Here is a 25,664-nt window from a genome sequence, read left to right on the forward strand (position 1 = left end):
AAAACTTCATCAAGTCAACCACAACTCAAGATATAATCCATCAAACCATCTCTTTAGCCATCACAAGTCACTAATTTAGCATAATCAAGAACAAAGAAAAGATTGCTAGACATGAACTTTGAAATATCAAGAAAGTTGATGGCTTAGTCCTTTGCCTTCTCTAATCACTCCACCACTACCTTCAATCTTCCTAAACAAGTGACTTTTGTGGAGGAATTTGAAAGTTTAACGGTTGATTCACAAGATTGAGCAAGAAATGAAGTTGGAGTTGAAGGCTTTCTTCTTGTATTTTTGCTCCAAGAGGTTCGGCCAAGCTTGCAGAAATTTAGGTGCTTTTTGGGTCAAAATTAAGTATTAGTAACGGTAAGAAATAATGGTCAAAGTCAAGGTTGAATAGGAAGGTGACACTTGTCACCCTTTTTAATGCAACTCTATCCTTTTGTCTCTCCAATACAAATATGTTAACACTTTATAAAATAATATCACTTAATATAAATTTCCAACAAGTTGTCAAAAATATAATGCATTTACCGCACTTGCGGGTCCCACGTTCAAAATACGCTCTTAATTTCTCAAAAACTAATCGATACTAGAAAAATCATTTTAAAACTATCTTTGCTCATAAACTTTATTTGGGGAATTTTTCTAATCAAGAAAATGTAGAAAAGACGGGCAATTAAAAAAATAAACCCTAGAAAATTAGAAAATTTCTGGATTCTCAAACTCATTTTTTTTTTGAGGCGTCACAAGCCTAGTTTGACCCAAACTCGACTCACATTTAGTTTGAGTCTAAGATTTAGGCCCAAACTTTATCTGACCCAATTAAAATTTAGACATAGTGAATTTTTTTTGAACCAAATAGGCCAAACTCGAATTGACCCAGCTCTATTGATGGTCTTACTTCGCTATTACTAGTCAACAATAATTTTGGTCTGTTTGGATTGTAAGTTATTTGGGATTATTTGAGATATTTTTACTGTAGCATTTTTTGTGATGTGATGTATGTGAGATAAAAAGATATTGGGAAGATAAAAAGGTGTATTGGAAATTGTAAAGATGATGTAAGCAAATAAAATTGGGAAAATATGAAACAATCCAAACAAACCCGCTTCTGCAATTTTTTTTTTTGCAGAAGATATAACTTCTGCAATTAAACTTACTACATTTGGAAATTAGATAAAGTAACTTTCTTGGTAAAATAACAATAATGTTTCATTGTTGGAGTTCAAACACCATTTAATACATTATACATTATAAGGAAGCATTGTGCTTCTTTCATTCAAAAAAAATTTAGGAAATGTAGTATCGCACTTGTCTGGTCTAGAAGTTCATCTCCAACCCTCATAATACTATAAAAAAAAATTGTAAACAAATAGTGATTTCGCTAATCAAATTGTACTACATCTTTGCTAATATAAAGTATTAACAATTAAGGAGATCTTGATCTAATAGTTGAAATTGAAACTCCAAACTTAGAGCTCATGAATTCTAACCTCTCTTCCCCTTTCTACTTTTTAAATCTTACCTCTTCCGTAGAAAAAGATTTTTTTTTTTTTGTTTAAAAGAAAAAAGGATGCTAATGAGAAGCCAGGCTAACCAGCTTACGGGCCGAGATAGGGGCAGGTTTGAGTTCACTAGGATGGGCATGGGCTCATTTTGGCTGTGGGCTTAGCATCACACTTCGCCTGATATCCTATCCAACACTTAAAGGCGTGAACGGTACGTCCCGCTTCCGTCGCCAGTCCCAAAATCCACAAAGGACGAACATGGGCAAGCTCTAAGCTTTACAGTCCAGACTCCAGAGGAAACAGAGGACTGATAAACTTGATATTTTACTGGCCATTACTCCTCACCAAAATTCCTCCCAGAATCTATCATGAGCTTGTGCTTTTGCTCAATCTTTAAACCATCGATTCCAACTTCAGAACCCGCTTTTCGATGGCTGATTCCAAAGCATACGAGGTATCTTCAATTCACCACCCTGCCCAGTCACTTTCTCAATTACAACAATTCTACTAGGCAGCAGAAGCATAACCATTCTGTGAGGGCTGTTCAAGAGGAGGGAACTGGAATCCTTCCTCCTCCTGACGACACCGTTTCACTACCAAACTACCCAGCAGTTGTTGAGGATACCACCCACCAAGAAATCAAGGAAGCCATTCTTGATGATGGAGTAGCAGCTACTGTGTTAGAGGAAGAAGTACCCAACACCCGTCCCAGAAAGAAACAACTTGCTGACAAGGAAGAAAAAGAGTCTGATGATGATAATAGGTTCACTCTTAGAAACGGAAAAGAGGTAGTATATAAACTCGGGCCCTTCCTGTTTTTTCACCTTTCTTTGTTGGGTTCAGTTTCAACTCTGCTTTGAGAAGGAAAGGAAACGATTCTGATTCATTCTTTTGTTTTGTTGTGTTTTTGTAGTTCCATCCCTGTGGCTTTCTTGATTGCAGTTTCCCTGCTTTATTCTAGTTCCGGAACTGACAGAACATTGTTCTGTTTGAAAAGATAACATTTTTAGTGGGGAAATTATGATTTTATTTTTTGGTGGGTACTTTAGGTTCTTGAAGAGAAAGCCTATCTTGTTGGTGTTGCTTGCAAAGGTGATAAAGAAGATTCATTTGGTACAGAGGAATCACTTAAAGAACTTGCCCAGCTAGCTGACACTGCTGGACTATTGGTTGTTGGTTCCACGCATCAGAAGTGAGTATTTGCTTTCACTTTTTCCTATTCTGTATGTAACTAGTGAGGCGTAATGCTGTAAATACAACTTCGCAAACTCTATGAAAGAACCTATGCATTTGCATGATTTGCTCCTAGCTAGATTACTAAAAGCACCTGAAATTAGTGTTAATGTTTCTTTAGTTGAATAGTGAACAACAACTTGTAGCTATCTAGAATTTTAGATGAGGCTGAGTCTTCTTAAAAGAAAAGCTTTTGAGCGACTTGGGATAGCAATCTCTTTCTTATTCCTATGTGTATGGAACGTAATGTCTTTGTTATTTCATGGTGCAGACTTTCCAATCCGAATCCAAGGACATATATAGGATCTGGGAAAGTTGCAGAAATCAAGACCACAATTCAAGCATTTGGTGTTGAGACTGTGATATTTGATGACGAGCTTTCACCAGGGTTGGTGCCTCCTGAATTTAGCTTGATATCATCACTGTTTTTGAGTCAAATGTCCATTTTCTTTTTTTTTGTTGAAAGTTTGTATTGCGAGTTTTTAGAGATAAAATGAATCATTAAATACTTCAAGAACAGTACTGCTTCTTATGTTTAACTTTTACAGGTTAATGAGCTAGCGACCCATACTTTGCATGGTATGATAAAATGTTCACACCCAATTAAAAAAAAAAAGACAATGCAATTATTTTTATGACAAATAAGGAGCAAGATTGATGGTGAAGTATGTCAAATATATTTTAACTTCCTAACAACGGATAACTAGACGGAGATTACTCTAGATGCTTATGAAGACATTTATGGTTTTGTAGTGATATAAGGTGATATAAGGCAGGGTTATGGTTTAATGAAGGAAATTGCGAGATCTGGTATCTGTATCTTTTACATATTTAATGATCAATTTAGACAGTTGCGAAATCTGGAGAAGGTTTTCGGTGGAGATGTCAGAGTGTGTGATCGGACAGCCCTCATTCTGGATATTTTCAACCAGCGGGCAGCAACCCGTGAAGCTGCATTACAGGTAAATCTTTACTGGTACTTATATTTCTGTATCATTTTGCATGTTTTGATGCTCAGTGGGATAATCTTTCAGGTTTCATTGGCTCAAATGGAATACCAGTTGCCACGGCTCACAAGAATGTGGACGCATCTTGAGCGACAAGCTGGAGGCAAGGTGAAAGGTATGGGTGAGAAACAAATAGAAGTGGACAAGAGAATCCTACGCACTCAAGTAAGTTGCTTGCTCTGCAGTCTAGCTTATGCTTTGCTTCTTGAATTGGTTTCTCCTCATGTGTTAGGCTTAAGATTTTTGTTTTTGTTGAACTGGCAGATTGGTGTTCTAAAAAAGGAGCTGGAATCGGTTCGGAAACATCGAAAGCAGTATAGGACTAGGCGCATCTCTGTCCCTGTTCCTGTTGTATCTTTGGTGAGGAATAAATAGCGTATACTTTTTTTTTTCCTTTTTTAATCAAACCTATAAATAATGACAACCAGAATGAACATGTTATCTAATTGTATCCAGCTGCACCATTTAGGTTGGGTACACCAATGCTGGAAAGAGTACACTACTAAATCAATTAACAGGTGCAAACGTCCTTGCTGAGAACCGATTATTTGCTACACTTGACCCTACTACACGAAGAGTACAGGTTAACAACACTTGAAGAAGCTTTGATTTTTCATACTTGTTCCCATGGTTTAGAACTGGTTTCCTGTCTCATAATCAAAGCAAAAATCTTTTCATTTAGACATTCCTTTAGAATATCTGATGTGAATATGTTGCAGTTAGAGGTTGATGATAATTTGTTTGTGAATATTTATTTACAAGTGGCCAGTAGTTCTATGCGATGGAAATAGATTAAGTATGGCTGTTAATTGATGTGTCTTCAATTCAGATGAAAAATGGGAAGGAATTTCTTCTTACAGACACTGTTGGATTTATCCAAAAGCTACCTACAACCCTGGTAAGCTTTTTTTCGTCCCGAGAGCATTGGCTCTTATCTCTTATGCATCTTGATGTGCTTGTAGGATCTTACTAAATTCTGGATTAAATATTTTCTCTGTGTTTTACTTTGACGTAGTCTTTTTGTTGTAGGTTGCTGCCTTTAGGGCTACACTAGAAGAAATTTCAGAGTCATCACTTCTTGTGCATGTGGTGGATATAAGGTATAGTTCATAAACCAAAAGCATTACTTAAGCACAAGTATCATTAGCTACTGATATCTGTTTTGTTTAGTTCAGCCACCCACTGGCAGAGCAACAAATAGAGGCTGTGGAGAAAGTTCTTTCTGAACTTGATGCCACATCGATTCCAAAGTTGATGGTCTGGAACAAGGTAATGGGAGTCATCCACATATTCGGGCCTAAAACTTCATACATTTCCAATGACATTAAAACATCCTTCCTAATTCACTTTTCAATTGCATGATTGAGGAGATTTCATCATAATGTAGTTTATCGTCGCCATGACCTCTTTTTGTATGTATCTTTGTTTTGTAAATTATTCTGTGCATCTTCCTCACCCTTCATGTTTTCTAGGTTGATAAAGCTGAACATCCTGAAAAAACAAAATTGGAAGCCAAGAGGGGAGAAGATGTTGTATGCATATCTGCTCTAACTGGAGAAGGGTTAGATGATTTCTGCAATGTGGTCCAGGAAAAGCTTAAGGTGCTGAACTGGTTTTTACTTTCACTTTGTACAGAAGAAAAGATCAAATTCATGTTAACTAGGTATTCTAGGACAAGTGTATTATTCTTGTTTAAATGATGAAACACATTTGTCTAGCAGAATACAATGGTCTGGGTTGAGGCTTTGATCCCTTTTGACAAAGGGGAACTTCTTAGTACCATCCATCGTGTAGGGATGGTTGAGAAAACTGTGAGTGCATTTTATACATTGCAAGGATGCTTGTTTTAACATACTTGTCCCATCTTACTTCTCTTACAAATACGAATTCTCCTTTTTCTGTTACCAGGAATACATCGACAAGGGAGCAGTGGTTAAAGCCCATGTGCCTCTCCGGTTTGCAAGGCTTCTGACGCCAATGAGGCAGATGTGTGTATCATGACTTTGGATTTGTACAAATGATGTTCGGATGCGATGGGTTGTTTGAAGACCAATTCATGAATACCAAACTACTTTGATGCTTTCATGGCCAACTGTCAAACACGAAAAGCAACTCATCTAGGGCAAAGGAAACAATGGCGATAAAGAAGATTGTCATTGCTCATTGTTGACCTAATGATTTCATGAAATGTCATCCTTCTTCAGAGTGTCTTGTCACAAGATAAGGCTTGGTTGTAATCATCTTTGTACATGCATCTTTGTACATAGAGCTTGTAGATGTTGGCATGTCCACTCACTTTTAGCTTCTGTGGGAGTCCTTTGGATGTGTTCCTCTAAGCACCAGATATCCTAATCTAATGTTTCATGAAACTTTTGATCGGGGTAGGGTGCGCCTGTCCTCTTAATTGATTGGTCTGAAACCTGCCATGTTTGGCGTTAAATAATAATACATCAGTTTTGATGGAACCATGATTTGGTAGTGGTCTCCCCTTCCAATGTTTTTAAGGAAGAAAATGGGAAGAAAAGTATACTAGCAAGTACCACTGGCCCAATCCTATTACAAGGGTTGATTTGCCAGCAGCAAATTATGAAAGCGTGCAATTCCGTTTTTCTCTTTTGGCTGGTTTTAGAATATAAGAGTAAGATTACCTGTGCGACTGGCATCCATTGTGTATGCATAGGATCATTGTGAACATTAAACCAGCCCATACCGTATACTTGGTCTTGGCCTCTCGTCACCATCTGAACCACCCCTCATCTTGAGCCTTGACTCTTGGTAAGGTAGGTGTAATTTTCAGATGTATAGAATCACAGGAGTCGGTGCTTCGGCATTGTAGAAGAAATGATCCTTTGTGCGCCAAAAACCATAAAAAGAATTGAATTTTTCCAGTTCCTTGAAGACTCTTTCCCGGTAATTATTCTATCAACTCAACCAAAGAGGGGAGTTTCTATGGACAGAATAATTAAACCATTAGTGTAGGGGAAATGGCATGTCTGAATATCTTTCGCTGGTTCTGTTTTATTCAGGTCCTAATTTAGAATTGGAAAGAAAAAGTTTTTACTGCATGATGACAATTTAATCAGTCAAAAAAGTTCGGATAAACAGAACAACCAGTGTACCATTCGCAATTTTGTTCAATGGAGCAGGTGAAACTGAAACCAAAAGCACTGTCGGGGGAATGGGACTCTCTCAATTCCATTTCTGTCAGAAGTGCAAGTACATTGCACGCATTGACGCTAGAGATGACCATTCAAGCCATTTTTATTAGAGGATTTGGTAATGAAGTAGTTGATTAGGATTACTGTGGATTTGCATGTATAAATCCACGTGATTTTGCTTATGAAGTCCACAAAACAAACTAGTTCTAAAAAAGATCTAACTACATAGGATTTCAGCTCCAGACAAATGGCTACTCGAATGGTTGTTTTAAGCCTCATTTTAGCAGCTTTTCTCTTTTGCAATCCATCCCAAGCTTTCCCTTTTGGTCGTGGTGGCGCTGGCTACCCTGGTCTTTTCCCAGAATTCTATCAGTTCTCGTGCCCACAAGCTAATGAAATTGTCATGTCCGTTCTGGAGAGGGCCATTGCACAAGATCCCCGAATGCCAGCTTCGTTGCTCAGGCTCCATTTTCATGATTGCTTTGTGCAGGTACCATTGCACTCCCGAAGCTTGCACGGATTAACAACAGAAACTTTCCTTGGACCATGAGACTAATAATTAAAACATAAGAGTTTGTAAAACTCCCTTGGTTTGATCAGGCTCCATTTTATGTTCTGTTTCTTGCAGGGTTGTGACGCATCAATACTCTTAGATGATAGTGCAACAATACAAAGTGAGAAGAATTCTGGACCAAACAAGAATTCTATCCGGGGATTTGAAGTGATTGATGAAATTAAGGCTAGGCTTGAGCAAGTTTGTCCTCATACAGTCTCCTGCGCAGATGTTCTTGCCCTTGCTGCACGCGATTCAACTGTATTAGTAAGCAACTTGGGACCATTTAAGATTAAAGAGTCCTATGGCTTTTTTCTTTTTGCTATATCGAACATATATTAGCTCCATTTATTAACTAGAATGTGAAACTCCCAGCGGCCAGCCCCAAGTTATAGTCAGATCACCGGGGTGGTAAATTGTTCGAAATTAATTTCTGAGTGTGTGCTAGCAAATTAATGCTAGTAAATATGGTGAAACAGAGTGGTGGACCGCATTGGGAAGTCCCACTGGGGAGGAGAGACTCAAGAACAGCAAGCCTGAGTAAATCAAACAGTGACATTCCTGCACCAAATTCTACCATCCAAAACCTCATAACCTTCTTCCAGCGCCAAGGTCTCAATGAACAAGATCTTGTGGCTCTTTCAGGTGAGATAGTTACAAAATAAAGAATATACCCGCAGTTGGCAACTTTCCTATTTATTGGCTTGGCTAATGATTCTTAAGATCAGTATTCAGGGTGGAAAGAAAATTGCAAGATGGTAAGTCCAAGAACTTGCCTGATGATGCTGTGTTTTTGTTCCAGGTGGCCACACCATAGGGGTGGCAAGATGTGTGACATTCAGGCAGAGGCTTTACAATCAAAATGGAAACAACCAACCAGACATGACATTGGAGAGAACCTATTACAACGGTCTGAAAGCTGTTTGTCCGAACAGTGGAGGTGATAATAACATCTCGCCCCTGGACATTGCATCCCCAGTCAAATTTGACAACACATACTACAAGCTCATATTGTATGGCAAAGGCCTTCTCAATTCTGATGAAGTGCTCCTGACTGGAAAAGTGGCCAGGACTATGGAATTGGTGAAAAGCTATGCTGCAGATGAATCCCTCTTCTTCCACCAATTTGCTAATTCTATGATAAAGATGGGCAACATTAAACCTCTTACCGGCTCGAAAGGTGAAATTAGGAACAACTGTCGTCGCATCAACTAAAAAAGACTTGCGTGTCTACCATCCAATATTGCAGTTTGCGTTGGATTTACTCCGAAGTTTGTAATTCCTGTTATTCAAATTTGGATTGTTCTGGGAAGTTTTCAATGTCTTGAAGATGCTCTAGTGTTCTGAAGATCATGCATTTATCTTCTTACTCTTTAAGAAAATGTGTAGATTCACCAAATAGTAATAAATACTTTCCTGTCTTCCTCTGCTTATTAGAAATTTTGCTTGGTTCTTGAATTGCGATGTGTCACGTACACTGCAAAAACGAAGCCTTCAAATGCAACCTACATAAAGCAGCTTGGACTTTCTAGACAAATCTAGTTCACGCATTCCACTGTCTCAAGAAAGCCTGAAAATCTACCGTCCCAAAATCCAACCGGGTGATTGGAAGTTATCCACTTACGTGAAAAGTAAAACTTGAAATAAAAGAAAACCCTTTTCGGTGTTGTACCAAAATTCGATTCTCAATTAAATTTTGTGTTTGTAATATCACAGCACTTGTAAATATATTGCCCCACGTCAAGCAATATATTCAAACAGACTTGGTATAGCCCAAAGGTCATGAGATAAAAATCCACCCCGTTCTTGTAATCCTGCAGGTATATTCTTGTTTTATAGGTACATTCGCAAATCAGGAGACTGAAAAAGGATATGGGAATGCCGCTTACAATTATATACAATTGTTAGACACTTATACACAATTATATACAAGAAGGTGGCTTATGGCCTTCATCAATTACAAAGTAGATAATAAATAAACTTGTGCGTACGCCATCTAATATCTGCAGGAAAACTGCAAACTTCTCTGATGATGATTAGAAAGCAAAAACTGCAAACTGGCAAATCGAAGTTTTCAATTGCGAAAAAAGACTTGCTCAATTGTGAAAAGACTTGCCTTTATCAACAAATCCATTTTTCTTCATCAAAAAGAGGAACATCTAACTGAGTCACCAGGACATTATGCATGCAAACAATGGCAACAGATGCCCCCAAAGCTCCTATATGTGTCAAGGTTCTTTTGAAAATTCACAGCTCCATCATCCAGTATATATGAAATAGCGCAACTAAATCTGCTAGTATGAAAATGTTCTTATACTTCAAAAAGGTTTTCTTTTTGTTGCTTTCCCCCTTGCGTGCATTATGTTTTTAAATTATTATCAATCTGATCTAGGTCGGACGAATCACAAGTAAATTGAACTTTAGCCAAGCAGGGATAAGCTGTTTTAGTGGGTATGCTAAATTATTCTTTCCAGAGATATCATTTAAAGTGTTACAAGAAATTCTACAAAAGCCCGAGTTAAGGAATGAGCAAAAATCTAAAAACATAAATGATGTTTAAAATTTTCATGAAATGGACACAACAACTCACCAACATTTTTTGACAAAAATTTTCAGGTGACTCGTTGAGCATTATAAACCCTGTATAAGTCCCTTCAAATTGCTCAATTATAATAGCACAAAGGAGCGGGGAAAACAAATATGCTCAACTATGATATTTGTTTTGAGATAATCTCATGAACCATCCTTGAGGTTTTTGATAATTTTATTGAATTCTCTTGAAATTTCAAAAATTACATCGATCTATTTTGATTCGTTACTTTTGATAACTACAAATCTCAGACTTGGTCAACAATTTGAATGAATACCTCCAAAATACCCTCAGCTCATAAAGTTTAATTACTTTTCAAAGCAATTATAATATGTTTCGCACAAGTATAAGAAAAGAGTATCAAGTTTTCAATTTCATTTTTTTTTTGTTTGATAAGCAATTATGACAATAATTCTATCGTTATGACACAATGCTTTTAATGGTGCTTTACCATAGATACATATTCTTTCTAAATCGGAGAAGAAAATATCATCATAAGACTTTTAAACTGCGTGAATTTTTGGATTGATGGAATTACCAAAATTTGATAATATTTTTTATCATTTCTTTTTGAATTAGTGTTGCTTTTGATACCAAAAAAAAAATTTTTTTGACAAATAACAACTTGATCACTTTCAAAGTTGTTTAAAAAAAATGGTCACTAATTCAACATTTAGGGTAGTTGGTGTTCATGGTTTTCTATAGTTTTACTAGTAAAAATATAAAAATGAGGAATAAAAAGACAAAAAGGAAAAGAAAAAATAATTATAAACCATTCTTTGTATATGCATACCTTTGTATGGATTTTAATTAAAATGTTAAAGTTAGCATTGCCACTCTAGGAGGATAAGGGCGGTAAATATAATTTTTAAAACTTTAAGAGGGTTCAATGAAATTATCAGAAACCTCTCATTAAACTTCTGAGACTTGTTAGCTCTGGTCAACCGACGCCGGGTACTGGGCAAACTACACCGCTGACATCTGAATGCTCATATTTACAGCTTAGCAGGATGGCCAAGAATTCGGCGGCGGTGAGAGGATGGCCACTGATGGTTCTGCTATTGATAGTCCTCTTCACCGCAATTATTTTCTTCATCAAAGCGGCTTATGATTCTTGCAATGCCCACGGGTATGTCCAGACAGAAAGTTTCAATCGGTTAAAGCCAATTCCTTCAATGAGATTCCAAGAAAATCCTCTGGCTTTCATGAAGTTCAAACTCGTTCTCCTAGTCTCCCACGAACTCTCCCTTTCTGGTACTCTTTTTTACTTTGGCTTCCTCTACTGATGCCAAACTCTTTGAGTACAATTGAGATGGATATGCAGGATTATATATTTTTTGTGGGATTCTCATAATTGGGTCCATTATATTGTGTTATTTCATAACCTTGAGGCTACAGGCGATAGAAAAACTGAAGCTTTTTCTTTGTTGCTCTCTTAAACGATAATTAGGTGGTCCTTTGCTATTAATGGAACTTGCATTCTTGTTAAGTGGAGTTGGCACAGAAGTTGTGTGGCTTACTAATCAAAAACCCGTGGAACCGGATGAAGTTATTTACAGCTTGGAACACAAAATGCTGGAAAAAGGAGTAAAGGTAGTCCTAGGAAGCATGCTATTAAGTTTTTATGTCATATTTCTGCTTCGATTTAAATATATATATTTTTTCAATTCTCAGTTGGGTTATTTGTAGCTTTGACTTTACGTGCTTAGTTATATGTCTTTAGGTTTTTCCAGCTAAGGGTCAGGAGGCTATTGATACTGCTCTAAAAGCTGATATGATCATTTTAAATACTGCTGTTGCTGGGAAGTGGCTCGATGCTGTCTTGAAGGAAGATGTTTCTCGTGTTCTTCCCAAGGTTTTGTGGTGGATTCATGAAATGCGAGGGCATTACTTTAAACTAGAGTATGTTAAGCACCTCCCTTTTGTTGCAGGTGCCATGATTGACTCGCACACCACAGCAGATTACTGGAAGAATAGGACCCAAGAGCGTTTAGGGTAACATTCTTAAAATGCTCTACAACATGTAATAAGTAATCCCTAATGCATTTCCTGTCCGGTATTTATCTTTACTTCAAATGGTGCAGAATTAAGATGCCTGATACCTATGTTGTGCACCTTGGGAATAGCAATGACTTGATGGAAGTGGCTGAAGACACCGTGGCAAGAAGAGTCCTTCATGAGCATGTCAGGGAATCACTTGGAGTGCGAAAAGAAGATTTAGTATTTGCCATTATCAATAGTATGTTTTCTGGTTCATGAAAAATATATTCTCCTTCATTACCTTCTTTCTCCAATTAAAATTTGTTGTGGTCTTATGTAGTAGCCATCAAAGCATGATAGCAATGCGTGGATACATATTAGATAGTCAGGTTAAGAACTCACATACGGACAGCGGATGTATGAAATAATGTTATGGATTCACCTGCATTTTGTGCTCCACTGCTGGTTTCTAATTTGAAAATAGATTATTGTGGGTGATGCCTGTATCTTCTCCAACTGAATGTAACTTACAAACTTCTTTTATTCTTTCAATAAGTTGAAACCCTTCAGTGTCGCTACCTTATATTTTTGGCATGTTTTTGACTTCAGTTCATCCTTGGAGATTCTTTACCCATTTGTGCGGTTGTGTTGATATAACTTATGTAGATGTAAGCAAATCATTGGACCATTATGCTGCCTGCTTGAATTCTAAAATATGTTGTGCTGGTAATTTATCTTTTATAACTTTTTCCTCACCTTCTAATCAGAAGATTCCATTCTCCATGACCTTCTTTCACTTTTTTTTTTTATGAGAGAGAAGTATTGTCTACTGTATTGTGCTCACTATTATGGCACTTACTTTAAAAGTTATGTCTTCTTTGTTGAAATTCATTTGCAAAGTTCCTTTCGATATGTATCTCCTGAGCAATGGCATTGTACTATTCTAGGTGTTTCTCGTGGGAAAGGTCAGGATCTGTTCCTCCGGTCATTCTATGAGAGTCTGCAAATTATTCAAGAGAAGAAACTGCAGGTTCCATCATTACATGCAGTAGTAGTTGGAAGTGACATGAATGCGCAGACCAAATTTGAAACAGAACTTCGTAACTTTGTAGTGGAGAAAAGGATTCACGACCGGGTCCACTTTGTGAATAAAACCCTTAATGTATCTCCTTACCTTGCTTCAATTGATGTGCTTGTCCAGAACTCTCAGGTACTTTCTGCTAATTCACCTCATTTTAATGCGTTGCCGTTGGGTTTTAAGCGATAACCTAGTTGATCACTATGATCGTAATGGTACTTTATGGCCACTTTGCTTCAATAAATGTTGGAAGATTACTTCATTCACATGGTACTTTATGCTCACATGTAGTAATCCAGCAGTTTTAATTTTGTTGATCTTTCATGTTGATTCTCTGTACGTGGTTTTTGTTATATTCTCTGCAGAATTTCGACTCCTTAACCTTTTCTTAAAATGTAGGCCAGGGGAGAATGCTTTGGGAGGATTACTATTGAAGCTATGGCTTTCCAGCTACCTGTACTTGTGAGCCTTAAACCGTTCTCCCTGTTTCTTTTTCATTTTGTATCCATTTCTTTTTCGTATTAAACCATTTAAATGACATTGCTTGAGCTAGAATTTTAGTTTTTCTATTATTACAATTTACTCATCCGTGAATTCTCCACCTAATTCAGCATCTGAATGATCAACCTTTTTATTGTGAATGGTATTAATTATTCTACTAGAAATGGAAAAGTGAACATCCTCTGCCTTTTAAATCGGCTTCTTGATTGAGTTGATATTCAGGCTATTAGACAGTGAGATCATGTATTTGTATGCAACCATCTTTGGCAAGGATCATTCTTGCTTCCACCGAAACATAATGGAGAAAAAGGTCTACTGATTATGTCAGATAACCCACAGCAGGATAAATTATTAACTCTACACATCTAGTAAAACAGATTATTTCCGTGGGATAAGTAGTTAATAGTCTAAATTTGTTGTATTTCAGCTCTGTTCTGCCTGTAAAATTGTTTGGTTACATGAATTATTCTCATAACAGGGCACAGCTGCTGGAGGCACAATGGAGATTGTACTAAACGGAACAACCGGATGGCTGCATCCTGCTGGAAAAGAAGGTGTGACAGCTCTTGCAGAGAACATTATCAAACTTTCAACCGATGTTAATATGAGGCTGAGAATGGGCAAAAAGGGCTACGAGAGGGTTAAAGAAATATTCCTGGAACACCACATGTCACATAGAATTTCTGATGTTTTAAAGGATGTTCTGCGTAAAGCAAAGAATAATGCTTAAACTTTTCTCTTCCCCCATCCATGTCACTGCAAAATCATAACATAGGGAGGGGAATGAAAATCAGAGTACCAGAAAACCTTGATCATCTTTATGATAGTGTCAAAGATGTGCCGCTTTTTATAGGAATGACATTAAAAATTTGAAAACTGTATGATATGATTGACTGGTGTATAACCACCTCTCGAAATGTCAGCTCTCATCAAACTTCAAAACTTTTTGAAGCACTTTAGAAGTAATTGTAGAATTTCTTGGAGTCAAGAGAGTATGAAGGCGCTGAACTTCCGGCAAGGGGGCTAGCTTGACTGCATCCTTCTGGATGACGTCCGTCTAGATAGTTTGTGCATGACCATTTTTGCAATCTTGTAGAACCAGAAAGCACTGACAAGCTGCAGCCCCAGAGCCATTGCCTGAAAATAAAAGGAAGAAAAAAAAAAGATGCTCATACAGCGTAAAACACAATAGGATAGCGGAGAAAATTCAGTCTCTCCAAGGCCGAAGGGCATGGTAGCAGTGTACCGTGCTAGGGTAAATTAAACTCTCACTAGATAAAGAAACTACCTTTATGAGCAGCGGATTGTCGGCGGAGAGAGTCACGTAAGTGAGATATGGTCCACCAATCATTCTTGCAGATGTGAAGACGATTGCAAACAAGATCTGTACCAAATTAAAAATGGTTACAGCAGATATTGGAGCAAGATAAATATGGGCATGTAACATACCAGAGTTTCATTTCGGCTCTCTGCTAAATAATGCAACCAAATTAACTGCAGATAATGAATGTGTAACTCTAATGCAGGGTGACTGACAGATTTTATAATATCAAAATTTGGAAGATAATGAAGTTGGGAGTTATGGGGATATGAACTGACATCAACAGCCAAATTGAAGTCTGTGTTTTTGTAGCCCAGCTCTTTGAGGATCTCCCTCAAGTGCAGAAATGGACTGGATATCTCCGTAATCCATAATGCTGCCACCATTTCTGTTCCACACTGCATCACAAAATTTTGATGTGAGTGAATTATAATGAACAGAGAATAAAGAAGTACCAAAGCGAGTAATAAATACCCTCTGATGGGCAAGGCCTGCTCCAAGTCCGACAATACTGACTAAATGATGAACTGCATTATCAATCTTGACGTTCTTGTCAAACTGGCAACAGACCAGATCATATATGAGATAAGCAGTGGTCACCGCCAGCGTTTGCATCTGCAACAACTTTAAACTACTTTAGTACTAAAAGGGGAATCACCAATTTCTTTCGAAATCTTGAACTTTGTTTTCTTCCAAATTTGTTCAGCAAGAAAACCAGCAGAAAAAGACGAGCAAGCATAACTGGCACTAATACACAACTAGATACCCTACAGAGGAAGGATTCAGTGACGTGCCTGTCTTGGAGAAGATTTTGAGGCCAAGGGAGAAACGGGGCTGCTCCAATCTTGAACAGAAAGACAAGCCAAAACAACTGCCAAAGTTGCATGGACTGTTGAGACCAGGCGATTGCAGAAATCAAACGAACGTTTGGGAAAGATCCTTCTGGCTATCAAGAACAATGTTGTCCATGAAATGACACCAAATACAACTACATTCGCCATATAATCCTCCATCTAGTTTGAGCTGCTGAAAATGCTGATGCGAATGGAAGCAGGGACAAGTTCTATTTGATTAGATAGACAAGCAGCTCGAGCTGTTGAGTAACAATGAGTAAAAGATTTAAGAGGAAGCTAAGCTAAGCTTTGCTTTTTTGAGAAGGAAAAGCCAGTAATGACTGTTCCTAATCTTCATCAGGAATAGATCTTTCTACTTTCTACTTTCTGGTTTCTGGTTGGGAGTGTATGGAAAGAAAATTCCATAATTCAGGGCCCATGTAATCGATGGAGAACTGCATTTAAGGTCGATAATTCCGTTGCCCATGAAACAGATCGATCTTGGGTAGCCACTTCATTGCAGAAAAGCCTGTACAAGTCAAATACTAGTATCAAGAATTTAAGTTGAAATCAACAGTTAACGGACCACCCCAACTGCAATCTGATTGTCATCTTCTTCGTTATTATTTCGCGCCACTAAAACTTTAGTGCGGTGGCCTCCCCTCCTCCTTGTGATACACCAGGAATCCCAGATAGAATATTCATTCGAGGGTTCCTCTACCCTTTTTCAAAGGAAATTACCACCATTTCTACATGATTAGGCTGAGCCCCAGCATGATACACTTTCTTTCCTTGAGATTAGTATGAGTGTCACTTGCTCTCCGTTTTAATTCCACCAAATTTCACGCCTAATTCAAATCTTAAATTATTAAAAACTAATTAGTCTTCCTTTCAGAACAACATTTAAACAAAAAAAATTTACACGAGTCTGCAGCTTCCAGTATACAAATTAAAATGAAATTTTTATGAGAAAAAAAATTAGAAGTTACCATGAGTTGATAATAATCCTAGGTAAATTTGTTTTACTTCATTGTACACCCAGATTGCCCACTTGAACCGCTGCTGAAATATATGTTCAATTTCTTAATAAATGATTAAACAGAGAGATTCTAGAATTTTATATGTGATTTTGAATCTCAGCTTAGTGTACAGATATCCCAAGAAATTCTTAAATGCAGCGACTGTGATAGTTAGTAGATTATGCAGTAGGACCAACTGAATAAAAATAATTTGAAAATCTTCAAAGAAGTGCTTAGAAGCTAAATAATGGAAACCTCCTTGTTGTCTATTGATTAATTGGACTATAAGATACTAGTACTGCATTCACATTTTGCGGAAAGTATTGGATTGTATGATAAGGTGGGACGGATAGTAAGTAGAAGGTTTTGAATTTAAGACCTTTAATTTATCAAGAAAAAAAAAATTTCAAATTTTTCTCTGGCATAAAAAAAAGCCTAAACTCAATTTAATCAAATGGGTGCTAAAGTGGAAGCCCAAGTTTAATCGCGACAGGCCTCACTCGTCCCCATCTACATCATTATCATTTAGTCCTGGTCCATAATCAAGTAAGCTAATTTCAGTAATTAAGACTAGAACGAAGTATCTCCACAAGAATTTTTTGGCATATAATTAAAAGGGCCTACATTTCTTTCGCTTGCACCTCTTGTATTAGACTGAGTATGCCATGGAATAGAATTAGATAAGTTGATATATATAGTTTGGAACTTTGGATACTTTTTAAGTTCAAATCCTGCAGCCAACTATCCTTCATTGTTAACCTTTAAATATTGTCGTGATTCCCTATTGCGTTGGGTATGTAGCCTGTCCTGGCCATTTTCCCAACCCAAAAGGTTTGGCAATTGTGATCTGATCTAACCTTAAAATGGTTTGCAAAACACAGTAGATCACAAAGGGATGGCGACTAAGGTTTTGTTTGATAAAATTGAATCTGAATTCTGAAATTCAAATACTGAAATAATTAATTTGTTGAATTTTAAGCATTGAAAAGAAACATATGAATGTCTTAATTTTAATACTAAGTCTATTTATACTGTTTGATAAATATTTATAACTGAATGTTTAATAAGTTTAATTTGACAATTTTGCCCTTATATCTTTTCATTCAAAAAAGAAATAGAACCTATGATTTAATTAGATTAAAATTGTTAGGTATGAAAATGACAATATTTATTTTTAGATCAAATTAATATAAAAGATGAAAATATATTATATGAGGAGTATGGAGAAGATGTGAAAGTCATTAAAAAGGGAGAAAAGAGAAACTGAAAACCGTTAGATAGAGAATATCATATTATTTAATTAAATAAAAATTTTGAACATAATTAATAAATAAGGGTAAATTTGGTAGATAAAATATGGTAGTTGAAGTAATTACTCCCTCCCTCTGTCCCATTTTGATAGTTCTAGTTTTTTTTTTTCACACAGTTTAAGAAAAAGTAGTTAACTTTATTGGAAAAACAAATTTAGATTACTATTTTCCTAAAATACACTTACATTAAATAATTTGGCTTTTCATATATCAATGTGTTTTGGAAAATCTAAATGCATTAAATGGGGTAGGTTACATTCAATACTAACAATCTATATTAAATAAGGTAGTTTATAGTAAATAACAACATATATTAAATAAGGGTATTTTAGAGAAATTAAAAGACAACTACATTCTTCAATTGAAAAGTGGACTACAATTTGGGACAAACGAAAAACAAAAACAAAAAAATACATACAAGTTCAACAAATAGATTTTCATTTATCAAACACTCAAAATATCTGAATGTTTGAAAAGGTTCAAATTCAGTACTTTTTTATGTTATCAAATTGACCCTAAAGAGCATGTGTCACGGAAAGTTTGGGCTTTTCAGAAAATGGTGTCGTTTTCTTGGCCAAATTTCTAGTGGTGGTGGGGCTTTTTGGGGGGGGGGGGGGGGGGGGTTATGCGGTTTCAAATAATTATATGATGCAAGAGATTAAAGTTCTATTGAACATATTCTTAATCTGATCATTGATTTTAAGTACAATTTCTTCATTATTTTTCTTGGTTCAAAAAAGTTGAAAAAAATGGGTTAACCTCCCATTTTAAGGTTGCCTGAGGATTTAGAGGTCCAGAATCCTAATCTTTCTTTTCCTTCTCCACTTCTTAAATTCCACCATTTTCTTGTTAAATGGAAGATGGGCAGGTGAAGAGAGAGGAGGAAGAGAGGGTGGCAAGGGAAAGGATGAAAAAAGAGAGGAAGAGAGAAGAGGAAAAAGGGAGGAAGGTGAAAGGGAAAAAGGGAGGAGGAAAGGGAGGGAGAGACGAAAAAATGGAAGGAAGGGTGAGCCGGCTTTGGCAACTGCAGAAGAAGTGAAAATGATTGAGAAAGGTGGTGAGAGGACAGAAAAATTGGGTGTGCCTTTCAGAATTTTAGGTGTGCATTTAAAAATTTTGTAACGTTTTCAAAAATTCCTATGGATAGAATTGTTAAAAAAAAAAAAAAAAAAACCAGTATAATAGAAACTGAAAAAAAAAAATTTCACCACCTAAGTAGACCCATAGAATTAACTTTCGTTTCTCCAGTATTCATAGAATTAACATTTTTTTTTAAAAAAAAATTTAAAAGAAGGAGAAGAAGAACCGAAGGAGTAGTTGCAATGGCAGGTTGCTTTGTCATTTACCATTCTTTGACAACAGAGGAATCAATGCAGCACCAGCAATTCAATGACTAGCCACCGGAACCATCTCAGTCATACCGTCCACTTCTTCAACTAATCCAATTTTCTTGTACAATATCCAATTTTTCCATTGAGATCTCTAGCACCATAATAATAATAATGACTTCTAGAATCGTCGGAATAAATCCAGTTTCTTCTTAATTAATGCTCAATTGCTCATCATACTAGCTACTACTACAGCCTTTGAAACTCAATTCTCAAGGAACGTTAATTTCCCAGGAAACAGGAACCAAACAATAAAAACAAACAAAAAAAGATGGCCAAATTAAACAAGAAGTTTAGCAAGATCTTACACATCAAAAGTCGAGAATAACAATAACAATAGATATATTCTAGTCTAAAAACGGGGACATAATTAAACATCAAGTGAAAATTGAAAGAGCAGTAAGCAACACAAACGATTCAATTCCCATGGTAATACTGCATCATTTACACGCCAATTAAGCCAGTCCCCACATCACTCTTTTTTTTTTTTTTTTTTTTTTGACTGCTTGAGCATTTTTCCATCACCACATCTCAGATGCTAATTATAACTAGATAATATACTTTTAATTCAATAGGACGGCTACTGCTCGTCATCCCCCTCTCCACCCCACATTCAATGGGCACAGTGAAGGCTGTTGGCAAACAAAATACTATTGATCAGCAGGCCAAGTTGATGATCAAAATAATCACCAATTAATAAGGAAACATATCAGCTGAGGCCATGATTGGCTGATTAGGATAAGTCAAGTTCCACGGGTTATTCATGAAAATCTCAGAATTGGGCTGAAGCTCCAGAGTGTCCAACATGCCGTTGCTGGTATTCATGTAACTTAAGATCTCATTCAAAGACTGCAGTCTCTGAGTTAGTTCCGTCAACTGAGCCCTCAAGACTGAATTTTCAGCCTCCACATTCAAGAACTGTTGGGTAGTGATATTCATGGTTGAGAGAATCTGGCTGTTCTCCTCCTTGATTTGAGCCACCTGGGCCGTCAGATCATCCAAATGCTTCTGTTTTCTCATTCGGGATCTCCTTGCAGATTCCCTATTGGATTGCATTCGCTTCCTCTTCCTTTGGTCCATCAACAGCTGAAGGTCTCCTTCAGATCCAGAGTTCTGGATCTGACTAGAAGTTGACCCCGAAGAATTACCACTAGAGGAAGCCATGGTGACAGAACTACACTATTTACACCAAGCAGCTTATGATATACTATATAAAATAGTAATCCTAAACTTACAAATCCAGAAAAACAGACGCAGATCCCAGAAATTTATTTCAGCAAAACAGCTTTATGATATGTCCTATTATGCACTAATTACTATTAATACATATATATATATATATAAATCAAGCACTAGTGAGCGAGATGTTTATGAGAAAACATAAAACCAGTAGAGGAAAACAACAGAGAAAGATTGAACGAGATGGGTCCTGCGCCTGAGGGAGGAATTTATCATAAGCCCGGAACGGAGGATTTCACTAACAACAGGAGACATGAGTCTCAAACTGGAACATATGCAGCCTCAAGATTCATGGAGACAAAAGAAAGTTTTTTTGTTAAGTATGAAAAAAAAAACCAACAAAGATTCAATCTTTTTCTTGCCAAGATCGAAACTTTTGCTGCCAAGATTGAAACTTTATGAGCTAGATATCAAATGGGCTTTTGGTAATAAGCAAAGGGAGGAGGACACTGAACTAGAAATCAGACCCCTAAGGAAGCAGAATCTGAAGGGAGAGAGAGCAAGGCAGCCCAGAGAAAGCAAAGCCTTACTTAAACTACAAAGAAGAAGATGGCAGCTGTGTAGAAATAAGATGTACAAAGGCTAAAAGGAGGAGGAGAGGAGAAGAGGAAGAGGAAGAGGTTTTTGAGGTAGAGGTGGGGAGGATTTATAGCAGAAAAACGGTAAGCATGAAAATGAAAGGAAAGACAAAAAAGTTGGGAAGGGCCATAATTTAATGGTTAATAAATGAAAAGGTAAAATGGGAAAAAGTGAAGGGCTTTGAAATCTCCTATGAGCGATGAGACTAGCGAAGTGGGGGAGGGGGGGGCTGGGGTGAAGACGAGATTTCCACGGCCGCCCAACGCCAAGTTCCAGCTGTATGAAGCAAACCATAGAAGAAGAAGACACCGAAACTTTTTGTATGAAATCAATGCAGATGCACTTGTGCTTTCTGACAGATTTTCTTACCTTGTTTTCACCACCGTCTTGGCGGTAAATGAGAATCGTTTTACCATCATCTAAAATTGTTTAAAATAATTATTTTTTAATAGTATGATGCATATAAAATAAAAAATTAATTAAATATTTTAAAAATTATATTTGCGATTAAAAAAAAAAAATTTCCTATCCGAATAGGTGCTATTTGGTTCAACAAATTTTGGTTAAGATGAATGCATGACTTCTTCGAGGTTGAAAAAGTTGAGTGTGACAATCGTAATAAACTATAAAGAGACACGTTTATTTCCCTAATTTTCTTAATGCTAAGTTGATTGTTTCAATCCCATTGTGCTCGTGAAGTAAAGCCAAGCATGAAATTAATACATATGAACTACTTTGCTCAACTATTTCTTGTTTGAATGCTAGGAATATGTGTTAAAATTTACACTTTTCAGTGAAGTGAAAAATGCGGTATATGCGCATAATATCTTAGAAATCGTGTTGTATTTATTAAGTACGTACAAAACAGATTAGCGTCGGAATTATCTTCGAAGAAAATTATTTTCTGGCTGCAAAAGAAACAACTTTTGCTACAGCTAGATCGTTCGTTTTTGGAGCTAGTCTATATGAACTCTTGTTGGTGCACTCTTTTACGAATAATAATAATCGCACGTCCTCAAACCTTTTTCTTTCTTTTTCTTTTATAGGTTTAAAGGGTGACGACATCGCACTTTATTAGATTTCCTCGAGTTAAATCAGCAATTATGTACTACTAAACATCACGGAAACTAATAATATATGTGAGTGGCAAAACAATCAACAACTTGTAGTCGATCAGGCAATAAATGGACGGCTTGCTAGTTTTGATACTCCCTCTATATTATATTCCATTAATTGAGAAAAGAAAATGATGAGATTAACTGATTAACTTGTTCCTTTTATCTAAATATCCAATCCTCGCACGCCAAAAATCGAAAGAAAGATATCGCTGCGTTATATACACCATTGTTCCTTTTAAATGATGTCACCTGGACCTCAAGTTTCTTTCTTAATTTTCGAAATCACTTCAACTTAATTTTATACACTAGCTACCAAATTCTTCTTCTTCTTCTTCTTCTTCCTTTTTTCTTTTCCTTTTTTCAGTGCTAGCTACAGGATAAGTGAAACGTTGGTTACAGCAGTAAATTACAAGTTTGGGACTGCATTCAAAAGCCTGCATATACTGATCCACCGAAAGATTATTGGAATTCTTTTTTAAAGTAAAGTTCAAATGGCAGTTATGTTCTTTATCCATGTGGTCGACCGCATAGTCCATCAATGTCTAAACATTGAAAAGCAAAGCAAATAATCAACCAACAATGTCCTTGAGGTATATTCTGTCTCTACTCTTAATTAGTTAATTTAATTTATGTGGGTGATTATGGAGAAGAAGCTTGCCATGTGGGATTAATATATATATATTTTGCGTGCAAAAAAAGGAGATACCCACCATCAATGGCGGTGTTTAATGTGTGCATAAGAGCTTTTGTTGGATTCTGTCTTTTTAACCCCACAAATTAAATTTGTTTTAGGAGCTGGCAGCCTGGCCTTCCCATTTAAGGTTAACTCTGGTTCCAAAAAGAAAGAAAACGATGCTCTTCATCATGATGTCCGTACCAGTTTCTGTTCCATATTTCAAAGTATATATGGCCGAGTTAAGATGTTTTACCTGTAATCAATCAATCGAAAAGTCATAGATTCAAGTCATTAAGGGTTAAAGTCGATGCTCTTCATCATATATGTCTATTCCAGCTTCTGTTCCATATTTTGAAATATGGTCTAGCTAGTTAAGATGCTTAACCTGTAATGTAATCAAGAGGTCATAGATTCGAGGGATCGATAAGTGAGAAACTACTATTGATACGAGGGCCACTTTATGCTTGAAAAAAAAAAAAAAAAAAAACTAACGTTAGAACGAAGACAACTGTGATAGCCTAACAAAAGATCAAATTAATGTATAACTCAGATATTTTGAGCCATTAATGTTCTACCCTTCCTTAAACATCATGAAGCACAACCAACTTGTTGCTGGTGTGAAATATTTTTTTGCTGTTCTCGTGCTAAGGGATATGATCGAGTGTGATGATTATGGGTGGTGGGGTTGACATGTGGGTTGGAATTTTGGCATTTTCGACTTGTTGAATGTGCTACACGCTACTAAGCCTTGCTTCAAATAACCATCGCCGTTCAATTATGTTCTCCAGGATGACAAGTAAATGCTAAAAGTTAAAAACTACACATTCAATCTCAATCGAGTTACATGGTAGACGAATGTGTTATTTAAGAAGCAATTCGATCGACATTCTTTTGTTGCCTTATTTATTGTTCTTCTGCATAATGACGTTCTCCATTTTACTAATTCTTTTTCCCTTCCATTACTTGCAGTATCATTTTTTATTTGACGTGGTAAGTGTGTACTAGGTTCTTAGTTTTTTTTTTTTTTTCTTCTCCATCTTTAATTTCATCGATTTTAACGCTTAGTTGGATGGAATGTTCGTTAGAGTCGGCACTCCTCAAATAGTATATATTAAGCAAGTAGAACTAAAATATATATATATTCAAGGAAAAAAAAAAGGAAGCTGCATAGGTAAAATCAAACCGCGTTCTTGAAGATGCATGCTTTGCTTGGTAAAGCTTTACGTCGTTGATTTTTTTTTTTTTCCCTCGATAAAGAAGAGAATTCCATTCATTCCGAAGATAACCATTCCTCCTAGTTAATCTTTTATGATCTCGTGGTTAACATTTTTCTTTCACAAACAGAACAGCTGCCCGAGAATTAGATGAATGAACGATTGAATTTGCAATTGAAAGCTCGAGACAGAACGGAATATATCAAGCTGTAATTTGGAGACAATGAGCATCATCAACTGCAAAATGAGGCCGTTGTCTGCCTTGAAAGTCAAAAACAAGGAGAATGCGTATCTGGGGATTCTTTTGACTTGAGCAGAAGCTTTTATTTTTAGAGTCTTTAGACCCAAAACCTGCGGAGTCAAGCAGCCCCATGTGTGGTGTTTCTGTCACAGGAATCCGTAATTATTTTTTACAACAAAGATATCATTTGTATCTCCCGCAGCTGTATAAATGTATCTCATAAAATCACGAATCGAAAGATTTGATGCAACAGCTAAACTCCGGAGAAACCAAATCCTCATTACGATACGTTAGTCTCCTGGGTTGTTTCCCAAGTGATTTTGTCTGGGTTTTGTGAGAAACCAAATCCTCTTCCTAAAACAACCATATTCATTGGACCACCCAAGGTGGTGGGATGACACACCAGCTCTGGATACTACATTACCATAGAATGTCGTTTGATGGACTAGGAGTCCCAAGAAGATTTCAAGGAAAACGGGAAAATGTATCTCCAGTCTGAACTCTGAAATGTTTTCCTCTCTCTCTCTCTCTCTCTCTCTCTCTCTCTCTCTCTCTCTCTCTCTCTCTCTCTCTCTCTCTCTCTCTCTCTCTCTCTCTCTCTCTCTCTTCTTTTTGGCTTCATTAAGGAGACAAAGTTAAAATGTTCACGACAGTATAACATTATTGTCACAAGCGACAACTAAGGTGGTGGTGGTGGTGTGTTACAGCGCAGGCACCTCTGCAATGGACAATGTTCCATATATAGTCCATAGTCCATTCCCCCTAGCAAGTCAAATGTAGTACGTTTGTAGAATGCTACCAGGGAAATACGTCAAAAATCCTGGCGTCATCAGCTTCTTGATTATTTCCAAGTTTCGTTTTGGTGATGATGATGATGATGCCCAACAAAACGCCGCTGTTATTTTCGAGAAGAAGAAAACTCGACTGCTTCGCATTACTTTCTCTCTTTTGAGTTTGGCATTTTGTCCACTCTTTCTTTGCTTTTCTAGTTTTCTTGGGACCCCGAAAGAAAAAATTGGCCAAAAAAAAAAAAAAAGGAACATACAAGGATGCGTTGGCCAAATTAATGACGGCAACAGACAAAATAGACAACAGGAATTCCATGAGTTCCAAAGAAT

General features: G+C 36.8%; 5 protein-coding genes and 1 long non-coding RNA gene across 6 annotated transcripts; 4 read left to right on the plus strand and 2 right to left on the minus strand.

The window, feature by feature from the left end:
- The first annotated feature begins 1,725 nt into the window (after positions 1–1,725).
- LOC113712777 (uncharacterized) lies at positions 1,726–6,213 on the plus strand. The gene is made up of 13 exons (XM_027236342.2): positions 1,726–2,296; positions 2,558–2,700; positions 3,013–3,129; positions 3,589–3,703; positions 3,776–3,913; positions 4,013–4,108; positions 4,218–4,331; positions 4,578–4,646; positions 4,778–4,848; positions 4,924–5,017; positions 5,221–5,349; positions 5,470–5,559; positions 5,657–6,213. The coding sequence occupies exons 1-13, from the start codon at positions 1,877–1,879 to the stop codon at positions 5,747–5,749; spliced, it is 1,689 nt and encodes a 562-aa protein (XP_027092143.1). The 5' UTR covers positions 1,726–1,876; the 3' UTR covers positions 5,750–6,213.
- A 916-nt stretch (positions 6,214–7,129) lies between these two features.
- LOC113710854 (peroxidase 9) lies at positions 7,130–8,880 on the plus strand. The gene is made up of 4 exons (XM_027233906.2): positions 7,130–7,396; positions 7,535–7,726; positions 7,939–8,104; positions 8,262–8,880. Exons 1-4 carry the CDS (start codon positions 7,154–7,156, stop codon positions 8,672–8,674), a joined length of 1,014 nt encoding a protein of 337 aa, XP_027089707.1. The 5' UTR covers positions 7,130–7,153; the 3' UTR covers positions 8,675–8,880.
- A 2,082-nt stretch (positions 8,881–10,962) lies between these two features.
- On the plus strand, positions 10,963–14,489 carry LOC113710869 (uncharacterized). The gene is made up of 7 exons (XM_027233928.2): positions 10,963–11,303; positions 11,500–11,642; positions 11,773–12,044; positions 12,134–12,288; positions 12,977–13,239; positions 13,507–13,569; positions 14,087–14,489. The coding sequence occupies exons 1-7, from the start codon at positions 11,060–11,062 to the stop codon at positions 14,336–14,338; spliced, it is 1,392 nt and encodes a 463-aa protein (XP_027089729.1). The 5' UTR covers positions 10,963–11,059; the 3' UTR covers positions 14,339–14,489.
- LOC113710870 (uncharacterized) lies at positions 14,405–16,594 on the minus strand. The gene is made up of 5 exons (XM_027233929.2): positions 15,724–16,594; positions 15,404–15,544; positions 15,208–15,327; positions 14,897–14,992; positions 14,405–14,745 (listed from the first exon to the last, which is right to left on the minus strand). Exons 1-5 carry the CDS (start codon positions 15,940–15,942, stop codon positions 14,632–14,634), a joined length of 690 nt encoding a protein of 229 aa, XP_027089730.1. The 5' UTR covers positions 15,943–16,594; the 3' UTR covers positions 14,405–14,631.
- Positions 16,595–19,861: 3,267 nt separating this feature from the next.
- On the minus strand, positions 19,862–21,491 carry LOC113712448 (bZIP transcription factor 44-like). Its single transcript, XM_027235877.2, has one exon. The coding sequence runs from the start codon at positions 20,641–20,643 to the stop codon at positions 20,173–20,175; it is 471 nt and encodes a 156-aa protein (XP_027091678.1). The 5' UTR covers positions 20,644–21,491; the 3' UTR covers positions 19,862–20,172.
- Positions 21,492–22,706: 1,215 nt separating this feature from the next.
- On the plus strand, positions 22,707–24,865 carry LOC140015529 (uncharacterized). Its single transcript, XR_011822170.1, has 2 exons — positions 22,707–23,005; positions 24,436–24,865. It is a non-coding gene; the product is annotated as an uncharacterized lncRNA (long non-coding RNA).
- Positions 24,866–25,664: the final 799 nt, after the last annotated feature.

Source organism: Coffea arabica, chromosome 10e (assembly GCF_036785885.1).
Source record: "Coffea arabica cultivar ET-39 chromosome 10e, Coffea Arabica ET-39 HiFi, whole genome shotgun sequence".
Lineage (NCBI taxonomy): Eukaryota > Viridiplantae > Streptophyta > Magnoliopsida > Gentianales > Rubiaceae > Coffea > Coffea arabica.

Coding starts and splice junctions, on each gene's coding strand:
- LOC113710854 (XM_027233906.2), top strand. CDS start 7,154: ATGGCTACTCGAATGGTTGTTTTAAGCCTCATTTTAGCAGCTTTTCTC. Junction 7,727..7,938: donor CACGCGATTCAACTGTATTA/GTAAGCAACTTG, acceptor ATGGTGAAACAG/AGTGGTGGACCGCATTGGGA. Junction 8,105..8,261: donor AGATCTTGTGGCTCTTTCAG/GTGAGATAGTTA, acceptor TTTTTGTTCCAG/GTGGCCACACCATAGGGGTG.
- LOC113710870 (XM_027233929.2), bottom strand. CDS start 15,942: ATGGAGGATTATATGGCGAATGTAGTTGTATTTGGTGTCATTTCATGG. Junction 15,328..15,403: donor CAGGCCTTGCCCATCAGAGG/GTATTTATTACT, acceptor TTTGTGATGCAG/TGTGGAACAGAAATGGTGGC. Junction 14,746..14,896: donor ACAATCCGCTGCTCATAAAG/GTAGTTTCTTTA, acceptor TTTTATTTTCAG/GCAATGGCTCTGGGGCTGCA.
- LOC113712777 (XM_027236342.2), top strand. CDS start 1,877: ATGAGCTTGTGCTTTTGCTCAATCTTTAAACCATCGATTCCAACTTCA. Junction 4,109..4,217: donor CTGTTCCTGTTGTATCTTTG/GTGAGGAATAAA, acceptor TGCACCATTTAG/GTTGGGTACACCAATGCTGG. Junction 5,560..5,656: donor TAGGGATGGTTGAGAAAACT/GTGAGTGCATTT, acceptor TTCTGTTACCAG/GAATACATCGACAAGGGAGC.
- LOC113712448 (XM_027235877.2), bottom strand. CDS start 20,643: ATGGCTTCCTCTAGTGGTAATTCTTCGGGGTCAACTTCTAGTCAGATC.
- LOC113710869 (XM_027233928.2), top strand. CDS start 11,060: ATGGCCAAGAATTCGGCGGCGGTGAGAGGATGGCCACTGATGGTTCTG. Junction 12,045..12,133: donor AGGACCCAAGAGCGTTTAGG/GTAACATTCTTA, acceptor CAAATGGTGCAG/AATTAAGATGCCTGATACCT. Junction 12,289..12,976: donor AGTATTTGCCATTATCAATA/GTATGTTTTCTG, acceptor GTACTATTCTAG/GTGTTTCTCGTGGGAAAGGT.